Below are 25,622 nucleotides of genomic sequence, written 5' to 3' on the forward strand. Positions count from 1 at the left end.
TATGAGATTTGAGACAAGATATTCACCATTTCGAGCCTTGGTTTTCTTATAAATGAAGTGATAGATGGTGTTACAAGAAATGAAAATCAGCCACCATAATTCTGATATATCTAAAATATAATGCAAAACATGTATAGGAATTCTTGTGATATATTAAACTTTAACATATCCATCCCTTAGGAGAGCTTGAAATCATTCTCCAAGTTAAAATGAGGATGAAAGTTAGTTTGATAATCTCCCAAGTGTCATTTCAGTCATCACAATATCATCCTCTATCATAATTATGGATTCACAAGTCTTTAGATATCATCACTGATATTTTAATTGGGAAATTATTCATTTAATTTCACACTACATCCAACTTACTGCAGGCTTACATGATAAAATATTCTGAAAGTTAATTTTGTATGTTAAGATTCGTAATACATATAGAGAGATATATAGATATATACTCTTATTAAGCAAACATTTATTTAATGTCTCCCATACATCAGTTCTACACAGAGAAAATACATAGTCACTGCCCCAAAGAGTATAATTTTACATTTTCAAAGAGACTCCACATAAAATAGCTTATGATCTGAGTGGAAGCCATGTGACTGAAGATAAAGAACCAAACACCCACAAAATTGGGAAATAGGTAATATTTTCTTTACTCCCTACCCCTTCAGGCAATCCCCAACTTCCACTCTTTTTATTCTCCAGGTACCACTCCCTTTCTTCCAATAAGGGCTTGGTTTTCTCAAGAAACTTGTTTTTTTCAAGTGATTTCTTCTTAATTTCTTGACTCATATTACTCTCAACCAATATTAATTAAGTGCTAACTATGTGCTAGGCAATGGGATCACAAGAATAAGACTCTGGCTTCCCCCACAAAATTCATATTCTAATTAATAACTACATTTAAAGAAAAGAACTCTTAAAGATCAAAGAAGTAAGTACTGAGATTGGGCTTTGGGGCATACCGGAACGATGTTGGGTGATATTTGATGGAAAGGAGAATTTGTCCACTTCCTTTTAAAGAAGAAAAGAAAATCAACAACTTTATCTTTTGTTCTGATGACCAATTCATACCGATAAAATCTTATATCTTAAGACCAAGTGAAAAAAATATTTCCTAAGCATGATTTCTAACATGTAATTTATTCATGCAAATACCATATTTACAGAAAAATATATGTTCAAATACTAAGGGTTACAATAAAAAATTAAATTCTTGCTTTAAAAAAAGCAGTATTTTGCAGTGACAGGCTGAGTACACTACATGAATATGCTAATCACTGTTACTTAAATATGCGCATCATTTTTTTTTTTTACAAATGATGGTTTTATATATTTTAAAAGTAACTATTTCACAAGGTACTTGGACTTAAAATATTATGATACCTAATCAGCATCAAAAATGGACAATTTGAATACTACTGAAAAATTGTAATGGTAAACTTGAAATTACATTCCATACTCCTGATTATAGTAAAAAAAAAAAAATTCTAGCTATTAAGCCATAAAATCTCTATTTTTTTCTCTTTAGAACACTTTAGGGCTCATGCTAGATAAGTTGAACTGGTTAATGTATAAACGTCATTCTATTTCTATTTCAGAAGAATATTCAAGATTCCAGCCCCTTGGATTTTCCATTTTCTATTTTAGAAAAGCTGGTCTTAAATTTGAAAGACAAGTAAGGTTATGGGAAGAAAATGCATATTGGATTTTAGTTGCCTTTCTCATAACCACAGCCATTTTTAGCTAAAGCAGAAAAGAATTCCTTGAATCCCTGAAAAAAATGCCATATCTCTTCTCTTCTCTTAGCTTATCTGGCACTTATCTAGATATCACTGGGACAACAATATTTTCTATGGAAGACAAAGCAAAAACTGGGAAATGCCCACTCATCGGTTGTTTTTAAATAGCTATACTTTGAGGCTCAGGACCTCAACTGCTGGTCTTTTTCACCGCCCACTCTCTGCTTGCTATTTGACCTTCAATGCTGACACAATTCGGGCTCCATTCCCAAAAGCACGAGACTGCAAGGCATTTAAGAATGAGAACCCTTGAGGGGCGCCTGGGTGGCACAGTCGTTAGTTAAGCGTCTGCCTTCGGCTCAGGGCGTGATCCCAGCGTTCTGGGATTGAGCCCCACATCAGGCTTCTCTGCTGGGAGCCTGCTTCTTCCTCTCCCACTCCCCCTGCTTGTGTTCCCTCTCTCGCTGGCTGTCTCTCTGTCAAATAAATAAATAAAATCTTTAAAAAAAAAAAAAAGAATGAGAATCCTTGAGATAAAGCTGAACTGAGTGTGCATCACAGTTTTCTTCAAAGAAAATTAAAGCACATTTCCAGGCATTGTTTTGTTTCTACTTGTCATATCCCATTCTATCTCTACCGGGTCAGCAGTGGTGCCTGGGCAAGGCATTATAAACCACTTTTGTCAATCCTTTCGTTTTACAATTGTGAAAGCTAAAACCAAGGGTTTTCACTTACATTGACTACTCTAACTCTTCCTCACACGCATGTCTAAGAATTGTGGCAAATGTGTTGAGAAGAGTGAGGGTGTTTATGTTAAATTTTAAGTAATGGTATCTTAGGTCTACTTGAAAGTACATTAGTAATTTGGACAAAGGTTCTAGGGAGTGTTGCAGTAAAATTGGATCTACTGTAAGGTATGTTTTTCCAAAGGACAAGCATGGCAGATGGCAGATACTCAATGAGTGTTTATTTTAATTAAAAAAGAAGAAAAGAAGGAAGGAGGGAGGAAGAAAGGGAAGAAGGAAGTTTTTCCATTCGAAACAAATTAAAATCTCGTTTATATTAAATAGTCATTTTCTAAACATTAACAGCTTTGTGCTACCAATTCACTGCCTTGCAATCAGACATTATGCATTGCTTTATGAGGGTATTCTCCTTTCCTTCTTAAAAAGGGGATGATCTAAACTAACATGCAAAATACACATCGTAGTGATTTGTACAAAAATATGGCATGGTATGTAAATTTTCAGCAATGGCTTTTAAAAACATCAGATTTAACTTCTGGACTTACAAATAAGAGGGAAACATCTGTGAAATGAAAATCTACACTTTTTTTCAGCTCTTGACTCTATTTTGAAAGCATTCTTTAACATATAGGATTAGTATATCACAGGATATATTTATTGGAATATTTTGAGCATAGATGTCTCAAAACTAAAAGCCCTCAAAAAAAAAACACAAAAAGCAAATTTGCATCTCAAAATTGACGCAGTGTCCTTTCCTTTTGCTGTAAAGTATAAAGTACCTTTGTTGTAAGTTTAACAAAGGCAACCTGTTGAATTGGTTGCCCTGAAGCACACCCAGCCTCCATTCTAACCAATTCATTGCTCCAGCCAAAGATATGTCTCTAGCTAAATCCAAAGAGGAATTATTAGTCTCAAAAGAGAGGATCAAAAACAATGATAGTTTGATAGGAGAAACAAAGGAACAAAAGGTTTATATATCTCTGGATAGGATTAGCCAGAGGTGTAGAAGGTGTTACCAGGAGCCAGGTTCATTACCCTAGTAAGTGTTCTGACGTGCCCCAAACTGGCCGTTATCATGATTACATGATAAAAAGAACATGTTCAAATATTAAATGTAAAAAATAAAACTTCCTTTCCCTAGTCCAGCTTATCAGGGCTACAATGCCCAGTCCTTTGGCTCTTGTGTACGTGTGTTATAAATTGAAAAGAATTTATAGAATATTACCAAAAGATATATTTCAAGAGTTATTAAAATCTCAAGCTAGAAGAAATACTAGATGTTCTCCAATGTAATTTTCTTTCTTTCTTTTTTTTTTTAAGATGAGAAAATGAGCCTGTAGGGTCATTATTGTTCAGATTTTAAGTGGCAGAGTTAGGACTAAAATCCAGGCCCTCTGATCTCTGCTAGACCTCAGTTCCATCTGTTATCAAACATAATTCACCTCCATGCAAAAGCCAATGGGAGCTTTACTCTGCAGAGCTAAAAGGAGATGGTGAGGTTTATTGATCTCTATCCACCATACGCCATTGGTGCTGAGATCCAACGTGATTTCTTTTACAAAGTTGCCTTCCCCTGCAAGCTTCACCTTGCCGGGGATTTACCTGTAAGAATATCACCTGATGTCTTGTAGGGAGGAGATGACTTCTTACGCTCCCTCATTTCGAATTAGAATTAAATTAGAAACTTTATGGGTCAGAAAAAGAGGTCAGGTATTCAGAGTACAAAGAATTCACAATTGCTGTCTTCATATTCCCTCCCCTGCATGTTAGAAGTTTTGCACTGACAATAAAACATAAAGGCTAACATTTTTGAAACCTTAGAAAGGCAATAAAGATTTAGTTTATTTTAACCCCCAATTACTAATTTAAAAAACCCCAAGTATAAAAGTAGAGAGTCATCACTTTGAAAAATTATGTATATATACTCTTCCATAATAATTTTTCATAATCATACATTTAAAAGAATGATATGTCATCAGTTTAAGATACTCCTTCAGTCAACAGACGTAAATTGAGTTCATACTGTGTGCCAGACACTGTGCTATGTGAGATCTTTGGATTCAAGTGGTCACAGTTAGGTAAGAAAAATAATAGCAATCCTCTGTGGCAAATGCTATCAAACAGATATTCCCAAGACTCTATGAGAATTCACAATAGGAAGGTACTAATTTCCACCTCCATGCCCTGGTCTGAGCAGAGAATGAAGAAGGAAATCATGGATGGGCAGAGTGACATGAAACATGCTTTTATTTTCTCTTAAAAAAAAAACTTATACATTAAAGGACAGCACAAAGCACTTAGCAAGCGTCATCAATACAGTATTAAAAAGCAATAGGGGGCTCTTGTGGAGAATCCGATCATGTGCACACATAGTCTTCGGTCACTGGTTCATGGAGAAAGCAATATTGGTTGGGCTGAAACCATTTCCAGGATGGAGGCAGGGATGATGAGAAATCCCTAGCTAATGAAGTCACCAGCTCACAGGCCTGTTTCTGCTGTATGTGCTCTCCCCTCAGGCCAGAACATCCTTCCCTCTTCTCCTTGTATGACTAACTCTTGGTTTTTCTGCCACCCTTACCACCACTGCCACACCATTACTGTCTAAGTATCTATTCATTTCCTTCATACCACTTTATTATGTTATTACTATGTATTAAATGTTTGTCTCCCTCATTATAACTTAGCTTCACAAACACAGTGACTTGTTTTATATCAAGTACTATACCTGGCTCATGTCAGCATGCAAATGCCTATTCATGAAATACAGAGGGAAGGAAGGATGGAAAGAAGAAAGGGAAAAGGAAATCAAGAATCTATCCTAGCAAGTGGATGGATGCAACTCAATTTATTTCATCTGTTAACATCCTGCTTGCTTAGACCACTATTTGTCAGATTTGACTAATGCATGCATGTCTAAAGGAAAAGCTTTCTGGTTCTTAATGTAAATATTTTTATGGTAATAAAATAATGCATTAACATACAACTCAAAGAAATGTACAAAGTTTTTGATACATTGGGCCAAGAACAAACCAGCTGCAAGGGCAAAGAGACAATTGGCCCTTTTTCCTTCTGGATAGTAGTCCCTTGAGAGCTAAAGTGGAGGATGGAGATTTTAATGTCAGGGCATGCCCCAGATTGGCCTTTTAAACCCTTTATTGTGAACCATCACTAGCACGGTGGCCAGTGAAAAAGCCCTCAAAAGTGACCTGCCAAGGCCTCCTCTGCTTGGGGATGGAGTAAGGAGAATGGAAGGGAACCCGAATGTCTTTCATCTATTCAATTCCATTAAATTATAAACATTAACTTCATTCCTTGCCCAAATCTATTCTCCAAAATCATCCTATCAGCAGGTGTTCAAGTCCCATAGCTTTGTGTCTTCTAAAGTCATAACCCTGAAATAGATACATAATTTAAAAGAGGACCTTTACTGTGAATCGTTTTAGGTTCCTCTCAAGGACTTCAGCCACCAGAGGTATATTCCAGATTTGCTTCCATAGAAATCCACAAAAAAGAATGGCAGAAAGGTGGGTTTGATAGGCCAGTGCATGCTCTACTCAGTTTCCTGCCACGTGTCCGAGAGGATACTCTAGGGTACATTTCCTATTAGCCATTTCCCTGTTATGTATAGGAATTCAGAAGACAATCATCAACCACTGCTATGTATCACTTGAGTCCTGAGTTAGAATGTATCCCATCTGCTTTTGTCCATGTAATCCTCTTCATTGTATGAGTTTGTAAGAGCCAGAAGTTAAAACACAGACTTATTAGGGGGTATTAATGAAACAGAGCAGTGAAATATGGAGCTGCCTGCAAATGTCTACAAAGCTATGAGAGATTCATTTTACAAATGACTACAAAAATGGAGTATTAGATGTAGGTTCATGGGTTTTAGCAGGTCATGCACCCATTCTTGGATACATCCTCTTTGAGCATATCTCCCAACAACCAAGTACTGCCTACAGAAGGCCAACACCTCCTTCCTCTCCTAGGGCTTCTCAGCAGAAATTATGAGTTATTAACATAATTCTTGGAACCCTGAGTATGTCTCTAAATTGGCATCATTATTTCAAAAAGTACAGGGTTCTTCAGCAACGATATGCAAGCTATATTCCTATTTATTAAAGTAAGTATTCATTTCTCTTTTTTTCTCTCATATTTGAAAAATATGTGTACTCAGAAACCTCTTGACCCCAGTTTAGATCCTGCCCACCCCTTCAGAACATTTTTTTTTCCTTCCTGGCCTCCTTCTTATACTATTTATTTCACTGTTCTGCCTGGTTTTGTCAATTGTTAGCTTTGGGCCATAGATTTTTTTAATCCTTATTAAATTCAGTCTTCTCATGTATAAAAAACTATGCATATAGTATTGTAAGAATTAATGAGATAATAATGTAGAGTACTGAACATGGACCATAACACATAACAATTTATAATAAATGTTTACTCCCTTTTGTCTTCCTAGAAAGCCACAATAGAGTGAGGAATTACCTCTTAACATGTATCTTCCATTTTTTTTTAAAGATTTTTTATTTATTTATTTGACAGAGATAGAGACAGCCAGCGAGAGAGAGAACACAAGCAGGGGGAGTGGGAGAGGGAGAAGCAGGCTCATAGAGGAGGAGCCTGACGTGGGGCTCGATCCCATAACGTCGGGATCACGCCCTGAGCCGAAGGCACACACTTAACCGCTGTGCCACCCAGGCGCCCCTGTATCTTCCATTTTTATTAACTGAAACTCATTTCAACTGCTACTCCAATAAAAAAAATTGTAATTGAGGAATGGCTTGAGTTAATTACACTCAAAAATAAGTCTAACTAAATAAAATTAGTTTCTAGAATTCAGTAAAATTGCTAATGTACTTCACAAGAAAAAATCTGAAATTTTCAGACAGACATCGAACAGGAAGTTAGACAAGTATCAACTGTGTAGAATGCCACATAATCTAAGTCCCCATGGACAGCATCACACAACTCTTGTTCCTCAATCTAGAATGGAAGAGGCGAAAAGAGGTCAGAAACAAAAATGCGATTTCAGTTAAGGTAGCTGATCAGAGACATATAAACTTAGACAACAAATTTTGCTGCTAAAAACTATTTCTGTGAACAAAACAAATTATGTGATTCAAAATAACTTAATTAAAATATGTTGAAAGTTTTGATTCAGACTATTATTTGAGGTTTTTTAATTTTTCCCAGTAATATTAAGATGTGTTATAAGAATTGAAAAGTTAGGGGCGCCTGGGTGGCATAGCGGTTAAGCGTCTCCCTTCGGCTCAGGGCGTGATCCTGGCGTTATGGGATTGAGCCCCACATCAGGCTCCTCCGCTATGAGCCTGCTTCTTCCTCTCCCACTCCCCCTGCTTGTGTTCCCTCTCTCACTGGCTGTCTCTATCTCTGTCAAATAAATAAATAAAATCTTTAAAAAAAAAAAAAAAAGAATTGAAAAGTTAATATCTGATATTTACATTGACCTCGTAGTAAAGGTTCTGGAAAGTGACACAAAGAATTTCGCAGACTCTGCTTTGAAAAATGAATTAATTGATAGAATTTCAAGCAGTAAACAACAGTCTGATGTAAAACATGCATGATTTATGAATGTTTTAAAAATTCAGCCAAGTTGTCTATTTCACAAGTTTTGCATGTCATAATTTTAGAAGGAAAGGGCATCAGAGGAGGCAAACTCATTTGAATCTTTAAAACATGCTCAAGCATTTTTAAAAGTCAAAAAGAGAAACATTTTAAATAAGCAGTATCTTTTTATCACAATTGCATGTGAAATGATGACACTTTAAAGAGGAAGTTTTGAAAACACCAAGAATTTTAGATAAGTAATTATGTCACTAGCTGTGATGATGACTAAAACTGCCTTTACTAAAGATCTTTGCCCAAATGCTCAAAATGCAGACTAACAGAACACTTAGAACATTTGTGAAATCTTTGTATGCTTCGAAAATGAAATTCCTGCTCACATTCCCCTTTACTCTATCCTTCATTCTAATGGTAAATTACCCATTTCCAAAATAATTGTGAATATTACAATGTACATTTTATAGGCAAATGTAATGATTTAGGAAATAATGAAAAGTATCAGCTTACTGGAAGAATCGTGAGGTTTACTTTTTAGAAAGCACAAGCATTTGTGTGGCTAAGCAAAATTTCTAGAAACCTGACTCTGCAAGTGTCACCTGACTCTAGAAAGTGACTCTGAAACCATCAGTTTCATGTCTTCCCTTAACAGAGGAAGTATGGGGAGAAGTGACTCATTGAAGGTGACATGCCTCACTAATGGAAAAATTAAGCCCGTGACCCAGGAGAGCCCCGAGGTTTCATAAAAGACAAAAATTGACAAGGTGTAGAACGCCTCCTTTAAAAATCTAGAGAAAATGTAAGTATTAAGTCTAAGCATTTAAAACAAAACAAAACGAAACAAAAAATACCTAGAAAAAGATTCAAAATAGACACAGGAATTTGGCCCTGGAAAGCTGTCGGAAAACGTATTAGTCTTATGGCTGATGTTTCCTGCCTGCCTTCCCTGGAGGAGGTTCTGCACATTAAATAACAGAGTTAAATGAGGGTTATGTTGGCTAATTTAAATAATCAGTGCATGCTGACAGCAAGGCCAGGACTAGTCACATTCATCCCACATCCAGGTCAGTGAGCTCACATCAATAGATTCAGTTCTTTATTCTAATAACCTCATTTCTCAAGATGGGCCACAAGGGAAGCCAAGCAAAAGGTGTGCATCTATTTATCCGAAATATGATTTTAACTCTAGTGAGGGATGTCATATCATTTAAGCATTTGGGACCTTGTAGTTAGAAAATATATTTAAGTAGGAATCCAGGCTCACAAAACTAGCTGAGGATTATGCTAATACGCTGAATGGATTCTGTTAATCTCTTCTCTGACTATGACACAAACAGGGACAATGAGTTAGAAGAGAAAGATACTTTATCTTAAGTCAAAATATATGTAGTGCTTATTATGATAAATTTTTAGTAGTTTAATATGTTAAGATATTAAAAATTATATTTGCTTACCCAGAGAAATAAAGCAAGAAAAAGAAATAAATGCACCCAAATGGGATAGGAAGTAAAATAGCCACTATACAGAGATGACATGATTCTATATGCAGAAACCTCTAAAGACACCAACAAAAACTGTTAGAACTAATAAAAAAAATTCAGTAAATTTTCAGGATGCAAAATCAATATACAGAATCTGTTGTGTTTCTTTATACTAATAATGAAATATGAGAGAGAAATTAAGGAAACAATCCCATTGATATGCATCCCTGTGTTTATTGTAGCATTATTTATAATAACCAAATTATAGAAGCAGTCCAAGTGTCCATCGATTGATGGATGGATAAAGAAGATGTCACACACACACACACACACACACACACACACACACACACACACACACTGGAATATTATTCAGCCATAAAAAAGGATGAAATCTTTCCATTTGCAAGAACATGGTTGGAGCTACAGAGTATAATGCTAAGCAAAATAAGTCAGTCAGAGAAAGACAAAGATGATATAATTTCACTCATATGTGGAATTTAAGAATCAAAACATAAGAACAAAGGGAGAAAAAGAGATAAACCAAAATCCACACTCTTAACTATGAAGACCAATCAGATGGTTACCAGAGGGGAAGTGCATGGGGAATGGGTAGAATAGGTAATGGGGATGAAGAGTACACATATTATGATGAGCACTGCATAATGTGTAGAATTGCTGAATCACTATGTTGTATACCTGAAACTAATATAACACTGTATGTTAACTATACTGGAATTAACATTACAAAACTTAAGAAATCTTTTTAAAAATCCCATTTATAATTGCATCAAAAGGAAAAAAATACCTAATAAATTTCATCCAGGAGGTGAAAGACCTGTGAAAACTACAAGACATTAATGAAAGAAATTGAAGATGACACAAATAAATGAAAAGATATTCTATGATCATGGATTAGAAGAGTTAATATTGTTAAACTGTCCATGCTATCCAAAGCAATCTATAGATTCAGATGAAATCCTTATCAAAATTCCGATGACATTTTTCACAGAAATAGAAAAAACAATCCAAAAATTTGTATGGAACCACAAAAGACCCCAAGTAGTCAAAGCCATCTTGAGAAAGAAAAACAAAACTGGAGGCATCGCAAATCTGATTTCAGACTGTATCACAAAGCTACAGTAATCAAAACAGTATGGTATTGGCATAAAAATAAACACACAGATCAATGTCAGACAATAGAGAATCCAGAAATAAACCCACATTTATGTGATCAATTAATTTATGACAAAGGAGACAAAAATACACAATGGAAAAGGCCAGTCTCTTCAATAAGTGATGTTGGGAGAACTGGACAAACACATGCAAAAGAATGAAACTGGACCACTATCTCACACCATACATAAAAATTAACCCAAAATTGGTAAAAGACTTGAAATGAGACCTGAAATGATAAAACTCCTAGAGCAAAGCATAGTCAGTAATCTCTATGACAAAGGTCTTGGTGACTATTTTTTTTACCTGACCCCAAAAGCAACAAAAGCAAAATAAGTGGGACTACATCAAACTAAAAAGCTTTTGTACAGCAAAAGAAGCCATCAACAAAATGAAAAAGCAACCTATTCAATGGGAGAAAATATTTTAAAATCATATATCTGATAAGGTATTAATAACCAAAACATATAAAGAACTCATACAACTCAATAATTGAAAGATAGAGAGAAAAACAAATAAAAATGGTCCTATTTGAAAAATGGGCAGAAGATCTGAATAGGCATTTTTCCAAAAACTTACAGCCAACAGTTACAAGCAAAAATGATCAACATCACTAATCATTAGGAGATGCAAATGAAAACCACAATGAGATATCACCTCACACCTGTTAGAATGGCTATTATCAAAAGACAAAAGATAACAAGTGTTGGTGAGCATGTAGAGAAAAGGAGAGCCTTGTGCACTGTTGGTGGGAATGCAAACTGAAGCAGCCCCTCAGGAAAACAGTGTGGAGGTTCCTCAAAAAATTAAAAATAGAACTACCCTATAAAAACATTAACTCAAAAAGATATACGTATCCCATGTTCATTGTAGCATTATTTATAATAGCCAAGATATGGAAAAAATCATCAGTGGATGAATGGATAAAGAAAATGTGATATATAGATACAGATATAGATCACATATACACGATGGCATGTTATTCAGCCATACAAAATGAATAAAATTTTGTCATTTGCAACAGCATGGATGGACCTCAAAGGTACTGTGCTAAGTGAAATAAGTTAGGCAGAGACAAACAGATACTGTATGATCTCACTAAGATAAATTAAAAAAAAAAAGCTCATAGATACAAACACCAGATTGGTGGCTACTAGAGGTTGGGAGTGAAGGGGGTGGGAGAAATGAGTAAAAGGTGTCAAAGTGTACAAGCTTCCCCTCAAATCATATTTTTGTATATGACAAGGTAAAATTGACTCATAAATGGAATAGAATATTATCTCAAGTTAATAATCATAAGAAGTCAGACACATGAAGGATTTTAACAATCTCTGGTATTGTTAGTTAATAAGGGAATGTTAGTCCCACTTATGTGGGAGAAAAAAAGTATGTCCATTTGATTTATAAGTTCTAATTTAAAAACTGTAAAAGTATGATGTAAACTTTTATAATAGGGTGTTGAGTAGGAATTATCCTGTTGTCCCAGACTGCTTTCTGGGATCTAAAACCAGAAATAAAGAGATGCTAAGCACCTTTCTTTATTTTATTTTATTTTATTATTTATTTATTTATTTATGTATTTATGTATTTATTTATTTTCTTTCAAGAGAGAACAAGCTGGGAGAGGGGCAAAGGGAGGGAAAGATAATCTTAAGCAGGCTCCACACCCAGTGTGGAGCCTGAGGCGGGTCTTGATTTCATGACCTTGAGATCAGGACATGAGCCGAAATCAAGAGTTGGATGCTTGGGGTGCCTGGGTGGCACAGCGGTTAAGCTTCTGCCTTTGGCTCAGGGCGTGATCCCGGCGTTATGGGATCGAGCCCCACATCAGGCTCCTCTGCTATGAGCCTGCCTCTTCCTCTCCCACTCCCCCGCTTGTGTTCCCTCTCTTGCTGGCTGTCTCTATCTCTGTTGAATAAATAAATAAAATCTTAAAAAAAAAAAAAAAGAGTTGGATGCTTAACCAACAGAACTATCCAGGTGCCTGCTAAGTGCCTTTCTGTTCTAACAGAATAAGGAAAAAAAAGAATAAAATCCAACCCACTGTCGCCAGTACCACTACCTGTCTTCTTCCAGCCTCCAGGAAAGAAGTATGGGGGGAAAGCCATAAGCCCCTCAAGGCAAAAGAGAAGGAACTCCAGGAGAATTGCTGGCAACTGGGGAGACTGGCAGATTGTTCCCCACTCTGTAATGTGCTCAGGCTATGCTGAACCTACCCCTGAGTAAAGGGCAAAAGAATTGCAGGGCAGAGAAAATTCTGTGACAATGTAAAGGAGTCTGCAGTACTACATTTGTCCTGTCAGCCATACTTGAATTTCCAGTTCTGGTTCAACCAGGGAAGGTGGGACACCTGGTAATGACATCCTGGCAGCAAGAAGCTATGGGTGTACTGCCTACTCTGAGAGCTGAAGGGGGAAAAATGAGGAGAAGATATCAATTGCCCCATCTCCAACATACTGGGCAGTCAAGATGGCTATAAAGAACCATGAATTTAGTCAGAGAAACAAGAGCAATCCCGGTAGTCCCCTTAAGGATAGGTTCTTAGAGATGCATTTGTCCTTGATCTCTTCTTCGCCTCTGTCATTTCTCAACACGAGAGGCCTCAAAAAGAGGTAAAGAGTATCCAGCTCATAGTCCTCTCAAACACAGACACACACACACACACACACACACACACACACACACACACACACCCGTTCTCTCTCTCTTTCTGTCTCTGTCTTTGCTCTCTCTGTGCCTCTGTTTCTCCCTCCGCTCCCCCAGCTCTTAGTGCCGGAGAGACAGGAGAAGAACATGGGCACACTGTGCTTCCTCCCTACTTGAAGTACCACATCAAGACCCATAAGTGCTGAGATAGGGAGGAACACAGATGAGATTAAACTAAGCATGAGGTTTCAGTTTTAAATTACATCGAAATTTAATCATTAAAAATGACTGGCATAGGGGGTGCCTGGGTGGCAGAGTTAGTTAAGCGTCTGACTCTTGGTTTCAGCTCAGGTCGTGATTTCAGGGTTGTAAGACTGAGCCCCATGTGGGCCTCCACGCTCAGTGGGGAGTCTGCTTTAGACTCTTTCTCCCTCTCCCTCTTCCCCTCCCCACATGTTTGTGCTCTCTCTCTCTCTCTCTCTCAAATAAATAAATCTTTTTAAAAAACGACTGGCATAGTTTCTCAAAAGTTTAAATATGAGTTACCATATAAACCATCAATTTCATTCTTACATATATAACCAAGGGAAATGAAAACATATGTCCACACAAAAACTTGTATTCACAGTGGTATTACTCATAACAGCCTCAAAGGGGAAACAACCCAAATGTCCATCAATTGAGGAATGGATAAACAGAATGTGGCATATTGATACAATGGAATGTTATTCGGCCATATAAAGAAATTAAGTTCTGACACATGCTAGACATGGATGAAACTTGAAAACCTGAAGTTAAGGGAAGGAAGCCAAAATTCAGAAAGTGAGAATACCGACACATGCATCTGGCATTGCATCCTTGTGAAAGCGGCCAAAACATTTTGTAAAGTATAATTGATATAGTTTACAATTGATAAATAGGCACTGAATGAATGAACATACAGTAATAGAGCTACAAAAATAGGGAGCAGCTGGATCTAGGCAAGATAAAGGTAAAGAAAAAAGGACAGGAAGATTGAGTGCCCAAAAGAAACTTAAGAGAAAATAACTAGCAAAGGGCTGTGAAATACTTCATATATCAGAGGAAGAAAAAGTCACCTTTTAAAATACATTACACTAAGCACTAAAAATGTAAATGTTCAAATCACATTTTCATCTATTCATTTTTTCCTTTAAATTTTCCTCTCCACTAATTGAGATAGTGGAAATATGAGATAATCCATATACGGGCTACCTAGTTTCATATATTGAATTCCATCACAAATACAAAAGGCTTCAGTCAATATGATTAAATGTTAGAAGCAGAACTCAAGGGATTCAACTCCAGTAATTCCCTCTCAAACTGGGGTTGAGGAATAAGTGCTGTACCTGAGATAAGAAAACTGGGGCTGCTTCTCTCTGGGGTGGTCCAGTTCTCAAAGAAAATCCTTCAAGTCTCCTTTGCTGTCATCATCATCATTTTGATAAGCTCTGAAGGAGCCCCAAAAGTAATTTCAACAAAAAGAAAAGACATGCTACCAAGGTGAGCCTTGTTTTTTGAGAATCTTTCCAGGTGAGTTGTGTTTTGACAGCATAGGTCACAAGCAAAAACAAGCTATCTTCTGTTCTGAGTTAGCATTACTTACATGGGCTGATCATCTATTATCCTGATAGCCAAAGATGATAAAAATGATCATGGTGATGATGATACTAACAACAATACTTAATATTTACTGAGAGCTTAACACACAGTCAGGTACTATAAGTTTTCCAGAAAAAAAGAGTATTCTAAAAACATCTCATTTCAGGTATGCTAACAGCTACTCTGTGAGATAAGTATTATTACTTACATTTAACTGATGAATAACTTAAATAAGTAAAAAGAACTTTCTCTGAGGCTTATAGCTAGTGATGGAGTCTAATTTGACCCCAGGCATTCTGACTCGAGAACCTTGTATACAAAACAACTGGGTTCAGCTGCTTTCCAGGGAAATGCCCACACTGTACAAAGTCAATTCTAGAAAAAATTATGAGGATGAAATCTCATAACTGTGATTCCACTGGCTACCATGTCCCACCCATCAATCTCTAATTTTTTTTAAAGATTTTATTTACTTCTTTATTTGGGAGAGAGTGGGAGGGAGGAGCAGAGGGAGAGGGACATGCTGAGTATGGAGCCCACTGCAGGGCTCAATTCCAAGACCCCGAGATCATGACCTGAGCCAAAATCAAAAGTCGGATGCCTAACCAACTGAGCCACCCAGGAACCCCATCAATCTCTCCTTTTGTCCAAGACATTATCTGCTGCTCTTCAGCCCTAGTGCCCACTCCAGCAGCAACAGATTTTCTCAATCCTTCTGTCTATAGTCAAAAGTGACCTGAGGGGCATGCCCACAATTCATGCTTAGGTAATAATGTATGATAGAAGGTCAAGTGTTTACCTGTAGCATAGTTGCTTTTTCATCATTTTTCCAGAGATTATGTCATAATACAAAGTAGCCAATTATAGGAACCCCAGACAGAGTTGCAGAACTGTCAAAGGAAGACTTTTTGGTTAGGTGGGCATTTTGGATTTCTTCACAATGAGCTACACATAGAATTAGCCTATGTTTACTGTTTAGCTCTAAATTCAATAAACCATGGAAAACAGGCACATAAAAGCAGGGGAAATAGAAGGTCTCGGGATAACATCTACAGTCCTTAACACAACTTACTTGTCTGTGTGCACCTCTCCAAATTCATCTCTCTTCACTTCTTGTCTTCTTTTCTTACTTGACCGTTATATATTTCCCAGCCATCTACCAGAGTCATGGCCCACACCTTTTGTTCTGCCATATATACCACCCCGATAGCTTGTAATAAAGCTGTATCATCTTTCAATTCTCAGTTCAACATATATTCTTTCAAAAAACTCTCCCTGATTCTTGAAGTGGTAATAGGCATCCCTCCTATGGCCTCCAACAGTAAATAGTTATTATATCATATAGTAACAGCAGTAATCCGTAACACCCACTGGAATTTAACACTGGATTCATGATGTTTAGTATTATTATATCACCTATGGCAGGGACTGCTAACTCTTTCAATACCCATGTTCCCTCTGCTCCCAGAATAAAGCTGGGCTACGTGGCCAGTCCCCTTTGCAGTTGGGTTTGGTCATGTGACTCAGTTCTAGCTAATAAAATGTGAGTGGAAGTGGTAAGAGCCACTGCCACACCTGGTCCATCCAAACCTTCTATGCAATGCTCCCTTTCATATCCACATTCTATTTGACGGGGAAGGGAATGGACCCCATGGTGAATTAAGAAGACAAAAGTTAAAATTACAAAATTTCTGGCAGCCTGGATTTCTAACCATTTGTTTGGGACAGACCAAGAAGATCCCCCTCATTTACCTGGAATCTCCTTGGACTTTCACCTAAGAAAGAAATAAGCTGCATCTTTTTAAATTCTTTTTTTGGGGGAGGAGGAGGAGTCTATTTGTTATAGAATTGCTTATATCACCTTTGTATTTCCTAGAAACTAGCATAACAACTACAGGCACATAAGAAATTTATAAGTATGTGCTGAATTGTTTTAAAAATAGAATGAATAAGTAACATAAATATCTTAAATAAATTCTCCTTTTGTCTTGCTAAAAACAGCTAACCTGTATTTAATGCTTACTATGTGCCACTGCTTTCTAAGATCATTTACATAAATCAGCTAATTCAATCCTCTTCACAATGTTATGAGACAGGTACTATTATTATCTCATTGCACAGATTAGTAAATTGAAGCTTAAATCAGCTTACTCACTACCCAATGTCTCATAATTAGTATCTGGCTGAGTCAAGATTCAATCCAAAAAATCTGACTCAAAGTCTCTATTTTTAACCACTCTGAAATGGCTGCATAGAAGTACACAACTTAAAAAAAGTCTTCAACTAAAAGCAGAATAAAATATTTTACATTAATAACACCATCTCTTGATATAATAATCATTTCTAGGAATGAGCTAAGATTTCCCAAAAAATTTATGATGACACAACACCGTCTTACATGTCTTTTTAAATACCAAGAGGTTTAGTTGCTACACAGAAAGTCAATTTTAGATTTAAGGATGAAATCCAAGTTTCAAGGTTCCTAGTATTACCTTAAACACTTAATTGGGGTTTTGTCTTCTTCTTGATCATATGTGTTAACAAACAGCAAGTGCCTTAGAGATTTCTTGATTTCATTAACTCATAAGTTTCATTAAATGTATTAAATTAGAGCTTACTCTTAAATCAGTAATCAATTCTTGCACATTTAGAGGTCAACCCTCAGTTTATAATTCACTCAAAATCACTTTATTCTCTTTTTTTTTTTTAAAGATTTTTTAATTTCTTTATTCAACAGAGATAGAGACAGCCAGCGAGAGAGGGAACACAAGCAGGAGGAGTGGGAGAGGAAGAAGCAGGCTCATACAGGAAGAGCCTGATGTGGGGCTCGATCCCATAACGCCGGGATCACGCCCTGAGCCGAAGGCAGAGGCTTAACCGCTGTGCCACCCAGGCGCCCCAAAATCACTTTATTCTCTAAGTTAAGAAAATTCAGTGCTATCTAGTATAGTGTCATCTTCATCATGTCCAGAAAAAAACCCTTTCCACAAAATCAGATCAATGTCCGTTCTAGACAATCTAGACTAGATTAATTGGGTTGGTGTCTGTTTGTATTTTAGTCATTTTATCAGGAGTCTCAGGCTGGCTTCTAAAAATCACTGCTTGGGACACCTGGGTGGCTCAGTTGATTTTGTCTGCCTTTGACTCAGATCATGATCTCAGGGTCCTGGGATCGAGCCCCACATTGGGTTTCCTGCTCAGTGGGGAGTCTGCTTTTCCCTCTACCCCCTGCTTGTGTTCTCTCTCTCTCTTTCTCTCTCAAATAAATAAATAAAATCTTTAAAAAAATAAAAGCAGTTGTGCCATTTAAATAATAAAATAAAATTAAAAGTAAAATTTAAAAAATTACAATCACTGTTTTCCAGTGTCCAATTCTAGTACCCACTAGAGTGAGTGTCAGACACACTCACAAGTATCACCAAACTTGAGCCTTAGCTATTATTTAGGTGATAATATACTTGATGATAGAAGTAAAACACATGGTTTCAAAAAAAAGCACTAGAACTCATCACTGGATTCATTTGCAAACTTTACATAACAGCATTATATTTAGAATAACTATAATGATCGCACTTTATCTCTGACTCAGCTGTTTCCCTCACGTTACAATATCTATAATTAAGGCTGCAGTCATTTGTCATGATCATTAGTGAAAGATGGCCAAACAGATATGGTCACCAAACTTGGTGTAAATCTGTTTTAAAACCATTTTAAATAGCTATTCAAAGGTGCTAGGAGTGTTCAGTGTTGGTGGAAGAACTTTTCTTTTTCACAGATTCTTCTCACAGTATAATTATAACTTTTTTTCCATATACAAGTGGGACTTAATTTCAAAGATAAAAAAAAGAAAAAATATTACCTAAAAACTGGAAAAATTTGGTACTTATAAAATGTTTATAATAATTATGGGTGTATTAATTCATTTTTTAAAAATTGGCTACATACAACATTTTTCCGTGCTTTATTGTTGTTGTTTTTGTTGTTATTTGGAAACAACCAAAAGCAACTTTATTTTTTAGGAATAACATTTTTTTTTTCAAATAATCTCTATACCCAGTATAGGACCCAATGTGCGACCTCGAGATCAAGAGTTGCATGCTCCATCAACAGAGCCAGCCCGGCACATCTCAACTTCATTTTTTAAATCTGTTTTGAATAAAATCTATATCTGTATAAGTGCAGATACTGTAAAAATGATTTGAGGAGAAAGTTTTGGCCTAAATGAACTAAAGTTCCTCCCATTTTAAAAATTACAAGATACAAAGAAGTTTAGTTTGATTGATTTAAATGAAAAATAATTCTATTTTGAGGTATACCTCTAATGTATTGCCCGAGGAACCCTGATTAGGGGGTGGAAAGTCTTGTTTACAAATCAGATACTGTCTCCGGAGAGAGGAAAACTTACAGGTATTGTTGCCTTTTGCTCAAAAAGCAAATACAAGAAAAGTTACAGTGAGACTTTCTAAGTTTTCAAGCGAGTTTCAAACTGTGCAGGTGTAGAATATCTAGAAGGCAAGGTGCAATCTGAATAAGAACATAAGACACCAATAGTAGGTTCAAATAATTAAGTGTATAATGCACTAAATATTAAGTTCTAGTAGAGATGAAAGTTGATGGTACAGATAAAAGAAAAACCTAATTGAAACAATTATATTCATTAACAGAGGTTTGCAACATATTAGGTATTCCAGACTGAACTGTGTCCCCCCAAAATTAACATATTGAAGCCCTACCCCTCCCCCCCTGTAACTATACTTGAAGATAATTAAATTTAAATGAGGTTGTAAGGGTAGGGCCCTAATCTGGTAGGTCTCTTGTCCTTATAAGAGGAGAAGAGATATCAGAGCTCTCTTATGCTCCTGTACACAAGGCAAAAGGCATGGGAGGACACAGAGGGAAAGCAGATGCCTGCAAGCTAGGAAGAGAGGCTTCACTAGAGACCAACCTTGATCTTGGTCTTCCAGCCTCCAGAGCTATGAGAAAACATGTTTTTGTTCTTTAAGCCACCCTTTTGTTATGGCAAACTAATACATTTTTTTAACATGGCTGCTATTATTCCTTTCTAACAGATTAATGCAGTTTTGCAACTTGGGTAGCATAGGTGTTCTAGAAATAGCTTCCCATCCCATACCAGAGAATAGGTCTCTTTGTACAACATATGCATCCCTTGATGTTGTGGCCGCATCTATCACTTGAACCCCATTTCTTGTCATTTCGCTACTCACACAAAATGGAGTTACCTATTGATGTCTATTTTACAACTCTAATGTCTTTCCTCTGCTCTGAATTCTTTTCTCAGTTTAACTACCTGGAAAACTTCCACCAACCAGGTAAGGTTCACCTGTTGCTTTGTGACGCCTTCCTCAACCCTTCTACACAGAATCATCACTCACTGCTGGGCATTAATCGTATCTGTGTTTTCAGAGCATCCAGTGCTTATGTGATTGTCTGTCCCAATTATCATTTCACTTAACTGTTTCCCCCTCCAGATGTGTGGTTTTTAATAACAAGGATAATATAGAGTTTGTCTCTCTTTATTGAGTTGAGGAGAAGCTCAGTAAAAGCTTTACTAAAATAAATTGAAAACCTTTTTCTAGGACAGGAGAAACACACATTTCAAGGGTGTTAATACTCTCCTTTTAGAAATGCCTTCCAAGAGAGAGAAAAACAAATCCAGATAAAGTTTATTGAACATTTTTAGCTGGTTAGGAATACTTAAAGGGTGAATTTTTCATTTCAGTAGTGATGTTCCCTCCAGTAATAATGAAACAACCCTCATCAAAATATGTGAAGGCTAGGGGCATTCTTATGCTTGAAAGCACCAATATTGAAAATAAACAACCAAGAAGTAGTTCTGATTGAAAGCAAATCTAAAGAAAAGTTAAGGATTCGTGAGCAGGCAAAAAGCAAAGCTGAGGGAACACTGGATCAAGAGCAAGGAAATCTGGTTTTTAGTTCCTCATCTGCCAGTCATTAACAATAGCCCACAGCCAATACACACATATATATACACTCGCACTTGTGCGCTCACAGACACACACACAATTCATCTGTAAAAGGAGGGGATTTATAACAACTAAAATTTTTCTAGTTTTAACATTTTTCAAGATGTTTAATGTTCTTCAATGAGATAATTCTTTAAAAAAATTTACTTAATATGATTTAAATTTTGTTGTCATGAAGTAATTATGATTTAACATACTAAACTATGATTTTTGAGTTATGACTTTGATATATGAGGTTGAGAATAGTCAATACTACTCACAGCACCTGTTACTGGCCCTGCCCTTCTTGGCTATAGATACCTTTCATTAATTCACTCACTAACTCATTCAAAAATATGCTTCAGAACTTAAAATGTGCCAGGCATCCACCTTCACTTAAAGAAACTACTTTTTTTTCTTAAAGTAGGCTCATACAACACAGGGCTTGAACTCACGACCCTGAGATCAAGACCTGAGCTGAGATCAAGAGTTGGATGCTCACCTGACTGAGCCACCCAGACACCCCAGAAACTACTTTTAAGTAAGGAATTGCCCATTCACAGGCAAATATATAGTCCTTAAAATTACTAAGTGCCCTCTAATACAGAAACTGTCAGTTTTTAATCTGATTCTTTGTGCATGTATTGAATATTAGTGTAAAAGATTAAAATTTAAAAATACAATGTCAAAATTCCTGGTGCTTGAACGGCTGTGAAAGATTATATAAAAAAATAATAAATCAAAGTTATTTACCCCCATTTGGGGGGGGGAGGGAGAGAGAGAATCTTAAGCAGATTCCACACCCAGCATGGAGCCTGACATGGGGCTCAATCTCACAACCCTGAGATCATGACCTGAGCTGAAATCAAGAGTCTGATGCTTAACCAACTGGGCCACCCAGGCACCCCTACCTTAAATTTTGACTGCTTTATTAACAAATGATATCTGGGGGTGCCTAGGTGACTCAGTCATTAAGTGTCTGCCTTTGGCTCAGGGTGTGATCCCAGGGTCCTGGGATCAAGCCCCGCATCGGGTCCCCTGCTCTGCTGGGAGCCTGCTTCTTCCTCTCCCACTCCCCCTGCTTGTACTCACTCTCTTGCTGGATGTCTCTCTCTCTGTCAAATAAATAAATAAAATCTTTAAAACGAACAAACAAACAAAAAACCAAATGATATTTGGAAAGAAAAACTAAGCAACTTTTTTGGGGGAAATAACATTAGCCTATCTTTGTTTGGCATAAGAATTAGTACTTTCTCATCAATATAACTCTATTTTGTTAATTTTAGTTATTATAAGTTTTAAACACTGGTAATACAATGATATCAAAATACAACTTATCTTAGAAATATTATGAATTAAAGTTATTTTTATTTTGAGATGATTTCCATTTGAATTACTCAAAATTTTTTTGCATTTTCTTATTTATATTTCCAATTTGTTAGCAAAATAACTACATTACACTGAAGACCACCTATAATTATGTAGACCTCCTGAGAAACAACACAGGGAAATTACATAGCATAGCCAAGGCTAAATAAAAAAATCCTCTTTGAGCAGCTTAGGGCAGAGTTCCTCAAACTGGGGTTCCTGTGCATCTTCTCTGACATCTGTATTAATTCTCAGATTTTAGAAACCTTGAGCTTGGGCCTGATCCAGTCTATCCCACGTTCATTACTAAAAGATACGCTAAGCTCACCAAAGAGTCAGAACGTTTGTTTGATTTTCCTTCACATCTTCAGCCACTCAGCTCTTGAATCCACTGCTCTCCTTTTCCCCCATTTAGCTCCTCAGATCCTAACTAACTAATCATTGAAATTGTACCCATTGTGGCCAAACTATACCAGAATAAGACTTCTGGGATAAAACATTGGATCTTACTCATACTTTCATTTTATTCCATGTATTTCTCCATAACAAAGCCCCCATATTGGGTCCTCCCTATTCTGTTTTCTCACATTAACCTGATCCTTTTTTGAGTTTGATAAAAACGATTTTATATTCAAGATATACCATAATGTAATGTATAGTGTAAAACAAGGTACAATGAGAAAAGAACCTTAGAGTATAGGATAAGAGACAAAAGACTCTGCTGCTTTGCCTCTAAGGCTGATAAAATCTTGGTCACATTGCTTCATATCACTAAGCCACAATTTCTTCACCTGTAATGTTAATCCCTACATTCCCCACTGGTTTGCTACGAATGCAAGAATTGGTATGGAAATGCTCCATAACTGTCATGATATTTTTATTAATTCTTATGGGATATTCTTATTAATTTATTTATGAGGTCTTTAGCTAAGGATGTATGAGGTCAGACTTGCCTGGAGGCAAATCACGACACCACTGTCTAATTTGGAGTAATGCATATTATTCCTAAACCTTGGTTTCTTCGTGCATAAATGGGGATAATCCTACCTCATACGATTATTTTAAGCATTTCATAAGATAATATATGTAAGTTCGTGGTCTAATGCCTGGCCTTGGTAAATTAATGCTTAAAAAATAGTAGCAATTTCAAAAAATATCTATAGGATGTGTGTTTGTTCCTATTTTTTATAATTCAACTAGACAAATGAGAACTTTGTGAAATTGTGAGGTCTAAAAACATAAAGTACTAAAGCAGAGCCCTGATCTAAATTCCTCATTAAGTTTAACACGAGGGAAATAGCCTCAAAAACATACTGGTGGAGATGTTTATGTCCTTTGATCTATAATGTTTCTCCTTTCGTTTATATATCCTGTAGTTACAGATGAAGGGAAAACACACAGCGGATATTTCAGATGGCATCTCCCCCCATCAGCTGATGATCACAGCTAGGAAAGCTTGTTGTAGCTACAGGAAGAGCTAGAAATTTCTTCCTCTCTCTCATTGCAGCCTAGAGATTTGTGGCTGAGAAAATGATAAGTAAATAAGCAAATACAAGACGGCTAAGGAACCACAGAAGATACAACAACAATTCCCAGAAGAGTATATTATGTATGTTGATTGGATGTATCAAGGTTGTTCCATTTAGCACCATATCCATATTTTATGTGAGTTAAGGCGGAAGGAAACCCCCAGGAATTGATGCTGAAGGGTTCTCAAAAATTACTGAAAGTTGTGTTTATAGTTTTCCTTCAAATCTGTGCTTGTAACTGACTTCTGAGAAAAGGAAAGATGTTTTGGCTACAATATATACCTTCTAGCAGATGTCCATTAAAACTTCTCATAAAGTAAGTATGCCCGAGGGACTCAGACATTCTGTTCCAGCTCAGTAAAAGTCAAAATTAATATTAGACAAGTATGATTTGCCTCTTGGCCTCAATTAGCAAGTCCATCATCTTGAACCAAAGTAAACAATGAGAAAAAGTGTGAAAGACGCCAATGAACTAAAGGAGACCAGGGAAATTGGGTTGGCCTCAGACTCCATCAGTTTCTAGCAAACCCCTCTACCTTTTGGCTTGCTTATGACCACAGAGCTTTTTATTTTCTCTTACTTACCAAGGGCTTTGTTTCATCTTCATCTTTGAAATAATAGAGCTGATCTCCCTTGAGCACAAACCAGCGAGTGTGCCAAGTCTTGACAAAGCCTCCTTGCTTCCTCAGCCACCCACACTTCATGGCATTGTTCCGTCCTTGGCCTTGTTGGGGGCTCTCGGTGGAGTCATTGTTCTCCTCCATTATCAAGCTGATGAACTTCCCTATTTAGCAAATAAGAAGAAAAAAAGAAAGAATAAGGTACTCACACATATTCAGTTCCCTCCTAAATCACTTCTGTCCCTTAAAAAAAGCAGAAAGAGTGAAAAATGTGTATCAACATACTTGCCAAATTTCTAGAGGCAAACCACAGACCTGAAAACAACATGCCTGGAAAAAGCTTAGGGAAGGTTTGCTGTGTCTTCCTTTGACGAGCTAGTCAGCTGGGTGATAACTGTCCTTTCTTCCAAGTAGAACTAAAGAATGGGAAAGTTCTAAAGGTAATGTGTTAAGAAGCAATTTTTGAAAATAAACTAAAACCACCAACAAAAACATAATTCTCCTGATAATGGGCCTCTGTGCCTGGTGTATACTGATTGGGTCCTGCATGTGCAGGCCTGTGATTATCTGAGCAAACACTAGCCTGACACATGTTAAAGTTTAAAGGGACTATTTTTAAAATCTCAATGGAAGACATTTGTTTTCCATATGTGAAAATTTCACAAAATGTATCTGCCCCCCATTCGCCAAAAGTATCCCCTTGAGAGTTTCTTTGGCTTGTCGGGAATTAGTGCAGCTGAAGTCTAGGGAAAAAAAAAACCAATAAAACAAAAACAAAAACAAAAAAACCTGCTTGACCAGTTGAGTTTCCTTCAACTCCAGGAGTGAGTGGTGCACTCCAGCTGCAGGAGGAAGAACACTTCAAGGTTATGCGTGAAGGAGCGTAAGGTCACACACACTATACATAGCAAGAAAATGAGTTTATCATGGAGAAAATATTAATCGACAGCTGAGAAGGAAACTGCCACAGTAAGAACGGAGGAGGTGGCTTTCCCTGAAAGCCAGGGACCATGGTTGAGAATAAAAGACATTTTCCTGTCCCAAAGGCTTCCTGCAAATGCTTGCTAATGTTTATTTCTAAGCACTTTTTCAGGAAGCAAAAAGTTCAGTCTTTACTCTGTGTC

At 36.8% G+C, this 25,622-nt stretch overlaps 1 protein-coding gene across 2 annotated transcripts in view; it reads right to left on the reverse strand.

Annotated features, from left to right (window-relative positions):
* The window catches only part of ARHGAP24 (Rho GTPase activating protein 24), a 500,478-nt gene that overhangs the window by 393,636 nt on the left and 81,220 nt on the right, over positions 1 to 25,622 (reverse strand). For both annotated transcript variants that reach the window (XM_034671582.1, XM_002913592.4), the window contains exon 2: positions 24,463 to 24,662. In XM_034671582.1, the coding sequence (XP_034527473.1) occupies positions 24,463 to 24,642 (180 nt within the window). In that variant the 5' untranslated portion in view covers positions 24,643 to 24,662. The remainder of the gene's footprint in view (positions 1 to 24,462; positions 24,663 to 25,622) is intronic.

The sequence above is a fragment of the Ailuropoda melanoleuca genome, chromosome 11 (assembly GCF_002007445.2).
Source record: "Ailuropoda melanoleuca isolate Jingjing chromosome 11, ASM200744v2, whole genome shotgun sequence".
NCBI classification, from domain to species: domain Eukaryota; kingdom Metazoa; phylum Chordata; class Mammalia; order Carnivora; family Ursidae; genus Ailuropoda; species Ailuropoda melanoleuca.